The sequence below is a fragment of the Idiotropiscis lumnitzeri genome, chromosome 2 (genome assembly GCF_059441095.1).
Source record: "Idiotropiscis lumnitzeri isolate Australia: NSW breed Sydney's pygmy pipehorse chromosome 2, RoL_Ilum_1.0, whole genome shotgun sequence".
Classification (NCBI taxonomy): Eukaryota; Metazoa; Chordata; class Actinopteri; order Syngnathiformes; family Syngnathidae; genus Idiotropiscis; species Idiotropiscis lumnitzeri.
This window is the reverse complement of record NC_142392.1, coordinates 37,265-48,833: the sequence shown is the minus strand read 5'-3', so window position 1 is coordinate 48,833 and position 11,569 is coordinate 37,265. Positions and strand designations below refer to the sequence as shown.

At 45.0% G+C, this 11,569-nt stretch overlaps 4 protein-coding genes across 12 annotated transcripts; 3 read left to right on the top strand and 1 right to left on the bottom strand.

The window, feature by feature from the left end:
• Position 1: 1 nt before the first annotated feature.
• Positions 2-1,121, bottom strand: lamtor4 (late endosomal/lysosomal adaptor, MAPK and MTOR activator 4). Its single transcript, XM_088284888.1, has 4 exons — positions 770-1,121; positions 607-690; positions 250-367; positions 2-185 (listed from the first exon to the last, which is right to left on the bottom strand). Exons 1-4 carry the CDS (start codon positions 770-772, stop codon positions 88-90), a joined length of 303 nt encoding a protein of 100 aa, XP_088141014.1. The 5' UTR covers positions 773-1,121; the 3' UTR covers positions 2-87.
• atp6v1f (ATPase H+ transporting V1 subunit F) lies at positions 213-3,488 on the top strand. 2 transcript variants are annotated; one of them, XM_088284879.1, is made up of 2 exons: positions 213-504; positions 3,140-3,488. In XM_088284879.1, exons 1-2 carry the CDS (start codon positions 398-400, stop codon positions 3,339-3,341), a joined length of 309 nt encoding a protein of 102 aa, XP_088141005.1. In that variant the 5' UTR covers positions 213-397; the 3' UTR covers positions 3,342-3,488. The 2 variants fall into 2 exon arrangements, with proteins under 2 accessions (XP_088141005.1, XP_088140997.1); XM_088284871.1 differs by lacking the exon at positions 213-504 and adding an exon at positions 862-1,486.
• Positions 3,489-4,509: 1,021 nt separating this feature from the next.
• LOC148340980 (uncharacterized) lies at positions 4,510-8,771 on the top strand. 8 transcript variants are annotated; one of them, XM_088288207.1, is made up of 6 exons: positions 4,510-4,633; positions 6,016-6,140; positions 6,201-6,242; positions 6,326-6,373; positions 7,679-7,816; positions 8,316-8,771. In XM_088288207.1, the coding sequence occupies exons 2-6, from the start codon at positions 6,016-6,018 to the stop codon at positions 8,449-8,451; spliced, it is 489 nt and encodes a 162-aa protein (XP_088144333.1). In that variant the 5' UTR covers positions 4,510-4,633; the 3' UTR covers positions 8,452-8,771. The 8 variants fall into 8 exon arrangements, with proteins under 8 accessions (XP_088144333.1, XP_088144331.1, XP_088144327.1 ...); XM_088288205.1 differs by having other exon boundaries at positions 4,557-4,779; XM_088288201.1 differs by having other exon boundaries at positions 4,557-4,789; positions 8,328-8,771.
• Positions 8,772-8,920: 149 nt separating this feature from the next.
• drd4-rs (dopamine receptor D4 related sequence) lies at positions 8,921-11,493 on the top strand. The gene is made up of 4 exons (XM_088288209.1): positions 8,921-9,642; positions 9,715-9,847; positions 10,042-10,638; positions 10,949-11,493. Exons 1-4 carry the CDS (start codon positions 9,358-9,360, stop codon positions 11,146-11,148), a joined length of 1,215 nt encoding a protein of 404 aa, XP_088144335.1. The 5' UTR covers positions 8,921-9,357; the 3' UTR covers positions 11,149-11,493.
• The last annotated feature ends 76 nt before the right edge of the window (positions 11,494-11,569 follow it).

Sequence of the window (11,569 nt, the reverse complement as noted above, 5' to 3'; positions counted from 1 at the left end):
GTCATGTGACCAATCACATATTTTATTGATAGTCAAACAAGGCTGAACCATTTTACTGAAACACAACATTACTTTGGGTTTGCAAATCTAAACGCTGATCGGTTCCTGCTGGTTGTGCAGACGTTTGACCACAAAAACCTTCTGACCCGAAGCGGTCACGGTGAAAACGAAATCCTCCAAGATGACTGAAGAGAAGACAAGATGTTAGGTGAGGCCCACTGGAAGCGTGCGCGTGTGCGCGCGCGCTACCTGACATGCGCTTGAAGGGCACATCCGACGATCCCACCAACCGGAAGCGACTGGCCGTGCGAACCATCTGCATCATCAGGCCAGCTGTGTGCTCATCATTTTCCAGCTCACCTGAAGACTGTCGGATGCAAAATCCATTGACAAGCTTATGCTCCCTTTCTCTCGCCGAATGAACATTGCTACAATCTCTTCGTGCAACAATGGAGCTGCAAACAGCACAGATGGGATACACGCGACCCGCTACACATTGGGCACGTAAGTGAATCAATATATTTCTCAATGAAAGACATAGCGGCCAAAACGCCAATGAGCGCTCAGACAATACAAGTAAGAAAAAGGGGTCACGTGGTCACTCACGGCCAGAACGCCGTCCTCGCTGATGACCAGATAGCCGAGCTGGTCCGGGATCCGCTCCAAACCCGCAGTCAGCGCTGCAGTCGTCTGCACCGACACAAAGGGACTCAGTGGACATTAAAGAGCACAAAGCAACTTTCACCTGGCGGTTCAAGTGTAAACTCACCATTCTTCCCTCTTCTACTAATACTTCACCGTGATGTGGTCTTACTTCCGCGTCTTTTTTTCACGTGACTAAGAGTGCTTCACGAGTGTCGGAAAAAACAAGAATGCGGCCTTTGAGGTGGGGAGTTGGACATTTCCGAATTTACGACGAGGAAAAGTGCGCTTTCTTTTAAAGTGCACGAGTTGAGTGCGTACGGAGCCCCTTAGGGGACATGGAAATGGCGACCCCAATGGAGATCAGAATCAGTATGCCCTTTGTCACCAGGACCACTCAGACTTCCCTATCGGATCTTATGAGCTCCAAATGAGCAGCATTTCTGCTGGGTCGCGTGCATTTTATAACTAGTTCGTACTGTTTGTGAGCTACTACAAAAGATACTGAAGCCTGGATGAAGTTAGTTTCTTGCTTCAGTGTCAGCTTCCGAGCAGCAGGGGGCGCCCGTCGACGCTCGGGTGCAAGGCGGCGGAAGTGCTGGTCAGCCGATTGTCACATGATCTGCACCTGATCGCTCATCGTTTAGGAGCCCAGTGAGTTTTTGTTTGCAATCTTCGTGTTCGCAATGGCCGGCCGCGGGAAGCTGATCGCCGTGATTGGCGACGAAGACACTTGCACCGGATTTCTCCTCGGAGGCATCGGCGAACTCAATAAGAACCGCAAGCCGAATTTCTTGGTGGTGGAGAAGGACACGAGCATCACCGAGATCGAGGAAACATTCAAGTAGGCGCCGGCCATTTCGTCACTGAGATTATGTTCGATCACCATTGTTTTGTTGGGTTCGGTTTCTAAAAGGAAGACCACCGCTCACCCCGGTAGTGTTATAACGAATCTCCCTTTTTTTTAATTAATTAGGCCCTTGCAACAACCAACACCCTATCTTAGTCTGCCCTCTAGTGGTTCTATACGTGTACTACCACTGATTACACCGCACACACCTTCGCCTCTCATATCGTCGGCATGACAATGAAGCAGAATAATCCAACTCGCACGACCCACATTTGCACACATGCCAGTACTCTTATATACAAGATGTATATTTTTATGAAACGATTTTTGATGTTGTAGCCTGTTTTCAGAAGGTTAATGAACATAGTTCATGCGTCTTCGGGGGGAACTTCACTTGATACTGTCAGTAACATAACGAGCAAAATGTTGTCTTTTTTTTTCATTGGAGGCTGGAACAGTTCCACGATCAATACAGGAATCCCTCGCCACATTGCGCTTCACTTTGTTTGCAGTTTCAGTATTTTGCATTCGACCACGAGTGGATTGCGTTCTGTTCTCAGCCTGGAGCTTTGTATTCATGTTGCATTTTGAAAGATTACTTTGTTGTGTAACAAGTATTTAGAAGGCTGGGAACATGTTTTGGGCTCACAACAGCATAATAGAGCCGTAAATCCCCTTCAAATGAAAATGGTCATACAAAATAATGAAAAGTCAACCTCTTAGTGGTTTTTCACTTTTCGTGTCAGGTTCCGGTTCCACTTAATCGCAGAAAATGAGTGATTACTGTATTTGGATTTAGGTTTTGTCGTTTGTGTCCACACACTTTTGGTAATGTCGTGTTTGCAGTTGTCAGTCGTCAAGCTTAACATGACATTGTGCAATATCAATTGATATAGAAAATGTGAACTCTATTTGTTGACGAGTACACGCTTAGCTTGCTCATTGAATCGTGTTGCTTGTGCTCATTTAATCGTAACATTTTATTTAAAAAAAAATACAGCCTGTCAGGAAGCGGGCAGATTTTGCTGTTAGCATATATAACTCCATTTATTGACAAAAAGTGTGAGAGCTTGACCAAGATGGATTTGAAACAACATTCTGACTCAGTCACTTGATCATTTTGTACCCGATTGGGGCAACTTTGAAAGGAGCAAAATTCCTTATCTTAGCATGCATGTTTGTCAGATACTATAGGACCAAATGTTAAATGAAAACTAATTTTTTTTAACAACAAACAAAAAAAACAAACAAACTAAAAATAAAAGCAGGATGTGGAAGGGCAGTTTTAACAATAAATAACCAATTAAAGTAGAAATGTAAACATTTGACTGCTGTTGTGCTTTAACAATAACCCTAATCCTAGTGAGTTGGCTTTCAGAAGTCTAAACAGGACCTCTCGACGACTGCCCCAAAATGTTGTGTTGCGTTTGTTTCATGTGGTGGACTGCTGACTTGCCTTGTCTCAATTTTTGCTTCATAAGATTGCCGGCCTGCATAACACCTCGCTCTGAATTTGAGCCTAATCTAGTTTGGTCTGCTCAAGGCTGTGCATATTTATTTATTGTTATTTTTTTTAATAAGACAAATAAACGATAGGCCAGTTAGGTGTGTGACAACGATTTGCGTTTTTTTTTTTTTTGGTGTCAGGAGCTTCCTGGCTCGCAACGACATCGGCATCATCCTCATCAACCAGTTCATCGCTGAAATGATCCGCCACGCCATTGATGCCCACATGCAGTCCATCCCGGCTGTGCTGGAGATCCCGTCCAAGGAACATCCCTACGACGCTTCCAAGGACTCCATCCTGCGGCGAGCGAAGGGCATGTTCTCGGCCGACGACTTCCGATAAAATGACCAATGTTTCAAATATTTGCTCCTTGTGGTCGTGGGAGCCAAAGTGTATTTGTCTGTTGTTTGCTGCTTCCCACAAAGTGAAAATGTGTCATGTGATTCTGTGTAGTGTGTTTTAAATTGCTATAAAGTCAGTTCAATGTTTTGACGTTCGTCCTGCCTGTGGATATTCACATTCATTCATCAAGCTCGTTTCATTCTCAGGACATTGACCCGATGGCAGCTGCACTCTGGTTGATTTATTAATTTTTTTCTCCTGTCAGAATTCGGAAAGAAATAGCTTGCTTTAAGAGGGTGAACTGATGGCAGTCCCAAAGAGGTTTATTGTTGTGATATTTTCAGAGGTTAATCTAAGCATTCGTGGTAATTTCAAATTAATATAATTAAAACTGCAAGTTTAATTTTCCTGATCAAATCATATATAGTTTTATTTATTTATTTTGTGGAAATTGTGCCATTCCCTTGAATATATTTAATATATATTTCATAGGAAATGAATAGCATATTACACACAGAATTATATAATTTCCAATACGCAATACCTTATGAATCTCAATGTAGCATTAATAGAAAAGTTCAATGTGGCACAGTATATCATGTAACTGAATAATGAATACGTTTAATTTCAAATGACACTTACATGGCACTAATATGAAATAGCACCACCGGCATCTATGGACGAGTGCTGCCACTAGAATGGGAGTGATTTTCGAAATCTGGACAACATGACAACGTCAAACGGTGGTTGTCGCGGAAACAAAGTTGCTGTGACAAGAGCAAAACTCCTAATTTCAAATGTGTGTCATGGCCCGCCCCGATTATGAAATGACTAACCTAACCCTAACTTCATGTCTGATGTTTCTGTGTTAAAATCGGGCAAGAATTGGACGAGTGATGAGTTAGCTCATGCCCTGCGACTGGCTGGCAACCAGTTGAGGTCGTACGCCTCCTTCTGCCTGAATATAGCTGGGATCGGCTCCAGGACCCCCCGCGACCCTTGTGGGGAAAAGCGGTGCAGGTAATGGATTGATGGATTTATTTCATTTTGAGCACAGCATTGCGTTGGCTTCGACTGCGCCCACGTGACCTGCTCGAGAAAGGCGGTACTTTCGGTAGAATACTTGGCGCTGATTGGGCGATGTGGCAACTCATGCACGTGACCAAATGTTTGTATTGCCCAAACCCGGCAACGGATGACATGTCGTCATCGGTATGCGCCTTGTTTTGACTGGCTGAGTCATGTGATCCGAGTTTCCGGCAAAATGGCGGATTGAGCAGCCGCTTTGAAATGTAAGATTAGACAATTATTAAACCAGCCATAGGTTCTATAAATCATCGCCGAATATTGCACGACTGTCTTATGGAGACCCAGACGGCGGATCCGAGCAGCTCTTCGGGACCTCGCTGCACCAGTGAAGAATGTTGGAACGAAAAAGGCAAAGTCTGGTGAAGTTTCTCACGACGCTTTATTGAAGGCAATGCAGAGACTTGAAAGCCCAAACAAGACAACCTAGCGGTTGTATGTTAGCTTAGACAAGGCGGTTGACAGCCACTAGTGCGTAAGTGTGTGTGTGTATTTTATTTGTCCCGCCGTGGTGTCACGAGGGACATTTATTGACGTTGGCCAAAGTAGGACTTCACTGAAGGCTTTAGTGACTTTCGCAAGTTTGATGCGAGAGAACTACTACTAACTATCGCACGATGAAGTCTCTAAAAAAGTGGAGTCCATTTGAATTTGAACCGTGTTGTTGATTCCTTTGTTGGATTTTTCTCTTCCTTCATTTGCTTGCCACTGGTTTCATTCGTTCGAATATGTTGCATAGTTTCATGAATGCACTGCATTTCCTTTGCATTTAATTAAGTTATTCTTGGACGTGTCACTTGAGCAAAGAGGGCGGTCATCTTGCGTTCGTGAATGTGTCCTTCCTTCCAAAAGAACGAATCACTTCAGTGAATGGATCACCTTTTCAATTCGTTTGTTCTTTTCTCGGTTCGACCACGCTCCTTTCGTCATTCTTTGGAACAACCAATCAGCAGCCAACGTTAACTGGGGGAGGGATTTTACTGAACATACTGCTATGCTGCTGCGGTTGGTGAAGGAGTCAATGAGGTAACCTGCAGTTGGAAAACGATTCAGGGAGTGAACGTGCTGCATTTCCTGTTTACGAACGAGTCAGTGAGTGAACATGCTAAATAATCTTTTAAATTGATTCTTCTTCTTGAACTGATACGAATGACTCAAAAGAAGTGTCGTGCCCATCACTAATGACAACTGCTGTTGTCATTTGGCTGAAAACTCTTCCTAGGGCGGGGCGTGTTTTACCCCAGGACAGCCCAGAAATGAGAATCTTCCACCGGTCATGATGCAGACGAATCTTTGAGTCGCACTTGGACATATACCTCATGGGAGAATTTGTGTAACGGGATTCTTATAGATGTAATGTACATGTAGCTCTTCTCCCAGACTGATTGCTATAAGCGCATTCCTTAACTGTGTTACTTTCCCAATGGAGATGGAAAATAACATCAAAACACCACAAATAAATCAGTCTGTATTCAAGTTTGCTGTATTTAGTGAGTGGCAATGCAATGTGAAGAAGTTTCCAGTTATCAGAAAGTTCAGTGTATTTTCCATGTGCTCAAGCAACAAATATTGACACTGTGACTTTCAGATGACCTTTGGGCCGATGATGTGTTGCGCCATGTTCACTTGTGCTCGAGGAGATATGAAGTGGCTGCTGGTGTTTGCGACCACAATGACGTGCGTTTCAGCTCGTCCATCTCTGCGCCTGAACAGGTGATTCGTTCGAGTTGCTCAAAGTGTGACTTGTGGGCCTGACTTTTTTTTTTTTCATAGAGACGCGGAGATTCAACAGCTGCCGAAGCAAAATACATCGCAGTGAGTTCACATTCTGCCGTCATAGCGGTAGATAGTTTTCTATCATTTTGAAATGAAATGCTCTTATTTTATTTGTCTTGCAGGTTGCAGTCTTGTCAGAACGTCAAGCTGACACGTGCTGACTCGGCACGGTCAGTTGAAATACGCTATCTCATACTTGTGCAATATAATGACATCTATTTGATGTGACTTTTACTTTCATCTTCAAAAGCTAACTGGATGCCACTGGACCTTTTGTTCACCTTTCAATCCAAAAGGCTTGTTCACTTCTAAATCTTTAGGTGTGACGTTTTCTTATTCAGCTCCTGATCCAGGCCCGGCCAACCCGCGGCTCCCATGCTGCATGCGGTGTTGCTGAATGGGAAAGTCACCTTCAATTAAAAAGTATTCTATTCCAGACCGGTGGCGGAAGCGTCATGACATCAGAATTTCAGAAAGCCTTTCCAGCAGGATAGCAGCTGGTTGCAGTGAGTTCGCGATGTAAAGTCAATGGAGGATTTGTCGAAACAGATGCATCTTGTCTTCTCCACCTTCTTAAAATGAGCAAAGATTGGGTGCAACAATGAAAAATAATTTTTATCAACGAGCGCTCTAAAAAGCCTCACTTTTTACTGCCTGATAGGCTGCGACGTCAGCACTTTCCAATACGAAGCTTTCACACTCAGCATCGCCTTCCATCAAGTTGTTCGCGTTGGAACGTCGAGCAGAAGAGTAGCGAGACGAATGCAAAGAAGTCAATCATGGATCTTGTGGCCACGTGCTTGTGTAAAAGCTGCTTGGGCTCTTCTATGGAAACTGTAGAGCGAAAACAAACGAGCACTTTCTGGATTTTGTCCTTGGGGTGAACCAAGTTTTGCCCGAGGGTGTCGCTGAGGTTGCAATAGATGGGCATGTTATGTTGTCAAAACTCTTGGGGAATTTCTCTGACAAAGCAGCCAAGTAGGAGACCAACACACTCCCTCTTTCTCTTCTTCTTCCTACTCCTGCCAGGCCTGTGTGGAGTGCCTCTCTTGCTCCTGGTGGATTTGACAAAGGTCAAAGTTAGTAAGAGCCTTCCTGATGACTGTCTGCTCCATCTTTTCTTCTGCAGTTGCTTATATCAGTTGTCCTGAAGAAGTAGAAAAAAAAAACAAAACTCACCAACCATGTGGAGATGAGCCCGAATGAGCCTTTTGGCCACCAGGCGAGTGAATAAGCAGATGGTTTGCAGGAGGGCCCTTCACCAGCCACCTGGCAACGGTTGCAACAACACTTTATTGTGACCAGCCCCCATCTGAGGCTGAAATGGAGAGTCTCCCCGCATTTTTATTCTTTAGCTTTTGGCTCAACATGAGGCTGTTCTTCTGGTATTTATTGTCTGCGTGTTTGTGTTTTAATTTGTGTTCTAATTCACACACACATAGATTAGAGCAATTCACCTTTTTGTGTCTCCCCAGCAATTCTTCCAACTTGATGTCCCAGGACACACCAAACGTTCCATCGACTGACATGTCAAAGCTGACATCGCAGGACGCATCAAACACTGAATCAGTCACACAAAACTTGACGTTACAGGACACTCCGTATGTTCAGGGGTGAGTGAAAAGCAATGTTGCTATTTCTTTGGACATGTGAGGTCAAGCGGATCGGATAAAGTTTTAGTGAGAAATTGTGTTCAAGAAGCACGTATTATCGTGTGTACGCAGGCATGTGATTGTGACGGGCACGCTCGTTTGGGAAAAAAAAGTTTGATGGGGAAACCGTGTCAAGCGATTGCAGGCTAATTTTGGTTTTGATTTCCGCAAACGGCCTGTTTGGGTGATTCCATTTTAGAGTAGACAATCCTGTGAACACACACAATTCACAATTACATATTAGATACATGTACGCTCAGCAAAATCGAGCATGGAAAGAAAGTGCCATGGAGGCTAAAGTCATCTAAAAGTAAGACAAAAAATCTTGTGTTGGTACTTTCTCCTTAAAGTTGAATGTGGAGCTCATTGGCCTGAGATGTTGGGAAGGAAATGAAGGTAATAACATCATTTGAGTTTCTTCTGAAGACCTCTCTTTGCTTCTTTTTGTTCACATTTGGAGTTTGTCCATCAGCGTTGCTCCCAAGAGCTGTTTTCTGCCGACCTGCCCCATCGCAGATCTCAGTTCCAGGCTTCAAACTGGGGACCAAACGGCCGGAGTCTCGACGGTCGACCCAGAAGGATTTGGAAAAAAATGATACCGACCAACAGCATCTGCATCTTTGGCCTCTACTTGTCTCAGACATGTCGCTGCACGCACGGCAATGCTTTTCGGCTGTGCTGTTGGTTGGCAGAGCAACGTTTTGTATTTTGGAAAAGGTTGTGCTCGTTGTTGGTTCTTTATTCATGGCGATTGATTGATTGAAGCGGTGCCAAGTTGATTTCACCCTAAAGTCACCGCCAGCTTAGCCAAAGCACGTATGTGCATGCTTTTTAGTGGCCTCAATAAAAGCGGGAACAATTACTAAATATGAAGTGATAATTTGGACATTCAAATAAATGGAAGGCATGAAAAATAGTTGAGAAACATCCTGGTCAATATTTTTACACTTAAATTTATTTTTTACAGCAGGTGATGATGACTAGCAGCAGCTTCAGTCTGTTCATGAGCAAAGAAAGAAAAGAAAAGGCCTCTCAAGTAGTTTTAGTAGATATTCAGTTCAAAGTTGCCACATGATTACCTTCAAGCAAAGAGAGAGAGAGCGAGGGGATTGGCCCATCCGAGCCAGATTAGCCAATTGGAGAGGTGCCGCCGCACAAGAAACGGTCCAAAAAACGCAAAAGTTTGTTGACCGTAGAAGGAGAGAACGAGCAGCAGCAGCGCATTGTCGCGTCCTTCACGTCCAAGTGAGTCTCTGCATCTTGTTTACGTTCGCAACTCCAGGTGGCATTTTATTCTTTACTCGTTTTGAATTTTTACTTGGTGCACTCACACTCATTTTAGTCCAGATTATTTACCGATAATATATTGAATCATGAAATAATATCTAATGTTCTTTGATTGCTGATTGAGCAGCTCCTGTCTTCTAGCGGGACAAACGCAGACTGTTTGTTTGTTCTCATGCTGAAGAGATGATAGGAAAAAGGAAATCAAAGTGTAAAGCATGTGCTTCATCAAACCAGCCATTGTGGGACAGATGCGAACGCATCGCCTGCCAGAGGACAACACTGAGACGGACCGCATGACATTTAATAGCGAGAACCACCCGAACAAGTACAACTACGTGGCCCTGGTCCTCGGTGTCCTTCTGTTCCTGCTGGTGGTCCTGGGCAACATGCTCGTGTGTTCGAGTGTGCTCACTGAGCGCTCTCTCCAGACCGCCACGAACTACTTCATTATCAGCATATCCGCTGCCGATCTGCTGCTGGCGCTCTTCGTCTACTCGGAGGTCAGTGACTTTGTGAGGACCTGACAAGTAAGACAGCGTGTGAGGTCCAAGAGAACATGGTTTATTTTTCAGGTTCTGGGTGGCATGTGGACACTGGGGATGTCCCTGTGTGATGCGCTCATGACCTTGGACGTCTTGTTGTGCACCGCCTCCATCCTCACCCTGTGCGCCATCAGTGTGGACAGGTACAACACGAGAATAGCACGTTGATTCTAAATGTGTGCGTGTCAAGCCGTGTCGTCGACTGAGAGGTGCTAGGCTCCCATCGTACCTTAGACATGATAAAATTAGACGGAAACTTGATCAAGTCGGATCACTGACACCAATGCGATTGTCGGGACAAAGCAAAAATATTGGCCTGTGAACTCCAACTCTAATTGTGTTTTGGGTGCATTGCAGTTTTAGCTCCCCTGAAGTACAACAAGACTCAGTTCGGTCGCAGGCAGGTGGGCCTCATTGCTACAACCTGGATTCTGTCGTTGGGCGTGGCCAGTCCCATCATGTTTGGGATGAACCGAGTGCCGGGTCCGGACCTGCGCGTGTGCAAATTGGAGGATGATCGTTTTGTTCTGTACTCGTCCGTTTGCTCCTTTTTTGTGCCATGTCCCATTATGCTCCTGCTCTATTTTTGGATGTTTCGGGGCCTGCGGCGCCGGAGTGCTCGCGCTCCCTCAAAGAATCCCAGTCACCGTCGGTACTCCTGCTTGACGCCCGTCCTGGCTCTGTGCCACTCAAAGTCCTTGATGAGTAGAGATCAAGTAGCGCACGACGGGCGCGATGATCCTCCTGCCGAAGCCTCCGTCATCTCCCGCTTGAGCGTGACAGCCGTGACGAAGCGGGACCACTCGGGTCTGACCGATAGCGTATCAGACGGCCGAGGCATGCAAAGGAGGGACGGACGATGGAAGCGGCCCGGGACTCTGATGAGAAGAAGCAAGGCCAGCAGGAACAGTAACAGGGAACGCAAGGCCACGAAGATCCAGCCTGTTGTTGTGGGTGAGTTGCTAAAGCATAGCCCAGATCAGGATCAAGATACGATAAAAATTTTGCATGCTTTTTCTGAATGTCTGCTGCTAATGTTATACATTAACGGCTACATTACGCCGCCGACTCTGTGTGATTTATATCTTTGCTGCTGTAACACCTCAAATTTCCCCATTGTGGGACTAATAAAGGACATCTTTATCTTTAAATTGCGGAAAATAATTTTTCGGGGTTTGTCTTACATGCTGTACACCACACTGACAAAAGACAAAAGCAGTTGTACTTAACGCTGATATTTCTTTTTTTCTTCCCCCTCTCGGAGTCTTTCTGGCCTGTTGGACGCCGTTCTTTGTCATCCATGTCACCAAAGTGTTTAGCGGCCGGTGCACGGTCAGCCCGACCCTCACATCTGTGGTAACATGGCTTGGATATATCAACAGCGCCGTCAATCTGGTCATCTACACAGCTTTCAACCCTGATTTCAGAAACGTTTTTCACAAGATTCTCTCCCGTTGGATATGAGCTTGGTCCTGATCATCTTCAGGCTAAGGAAAGAAAGCGTGAGGATTCACACCTGAGTGTGTTCAGCGGGTGATTTTTTTACTTGCATGAACAATGTGATGCTCTTAACGCGCCACGCTCAGCAGCTGCACGTTTCCAGGTGTACACCTGATGCGCGTGGGTGCGTGCGTGTCACTGACCTAATGGTGGTTATGTGTTATTGAGAGCCCATGCTTGCAGTGAGTGCTACCAAGTGGAGCACAAGGAGAACGTGTCAAACTGCATGAGCAGTTCAAGTTCATTTGTTCATTACCTATTTGGAACTTGACAGTTTGCATTTGTAGAAATAAAAAAACAAAAAAAAATGTGTTCTTCTGAGATTTTGTTTGTCTAGCAACAAGCAGGCATGATGAAATCACAAAATGGATTTCCTTCTTGAAAA

What these genes read in the sequence shown, in the direction of transcription:
- lamtor4 (XM_088284888.1), bottom strand. An exon ending in GCGAGGACGGCGTTCTGGCC is followed by an intron (nt 368 to 606) that starts GTGAGTGACCAC and finishes TGCATCCGACAG; the next exon opens with TCTTCAGGTGAGCTGGAAAA. An exon ending in GCCCTTCAAGCGCATGTCAG is followed by an intron (nt 186 to 249) that starts GTAGCGCGCGCG and finishes TCTTCTCTTCAG; the next exon opens with TCATCTTGGAGGATTTCGTT.
- atp6v1f (XM_088284871.1), top strand. Translation starts at nt 1,329, where the DNA reads ATGGCCGGCCGCGGGAAGCTGATCGCCGTGATTGGCGACGAAGACACT. An exon ending in GAGATCGAGGAAACATTCAA is followed by an intron (nt 1,487 to 3,139) that starts GTAGGCGCCGGC and finishes TTTTGGTGTCAG; the next exon opens with GAGCTTCCTGGCTCGCAACG.
- LOC148340980 (XM_088288200.1), top strand. Translation starts at nt 4,763, where the DNA reads ATGTTGGAACGAAAAAGGCAAAGTCTG. An exon ending in AACGAAAAAGGCAAAGTCTG is followed by an intron (nt 4,790 to 6,015) that starts GTGAAGTTTCTC and finishes TGTGACTTTCAG; the next exon opens with ATGACCTTTGGGCCGATGAT. An exon ending in ACACGTGCTGACTCGGCACG is followed by an intron (nt 6,374 to 7,678) that starts GTCAGTTGAAAT and finishes GTGTCTCCCCAG; the next exon opens with CAATTCTTCCAACTTGATGT.
- drd4-rs (XM_088288209.1), top strand. Translation starts at nt 9,358, where the DNA reads ATGTGCTTCATCAAACCAGCCATTGTGGGACAGATGCGAACGCATCGC. An exon ending in GTACAACACGAGAATAGCAC is followed by an intron (nt 9,848 to 10,041) that starts GTTGATTCTAAA and finishes GGTGCATTGCAG; the next exon opens with TTTTAGCTCCCCTGAAGTAC. An exon ending in GATCCAGCCTGTTGTTGTGG is followed by an intron (nt 10,639 to 10,948) that starts GTGAGTTGCTAA and finishes CCCCTCTCGGAG; the next exon opens with TCTTTCTGGCCTGTTGGACG.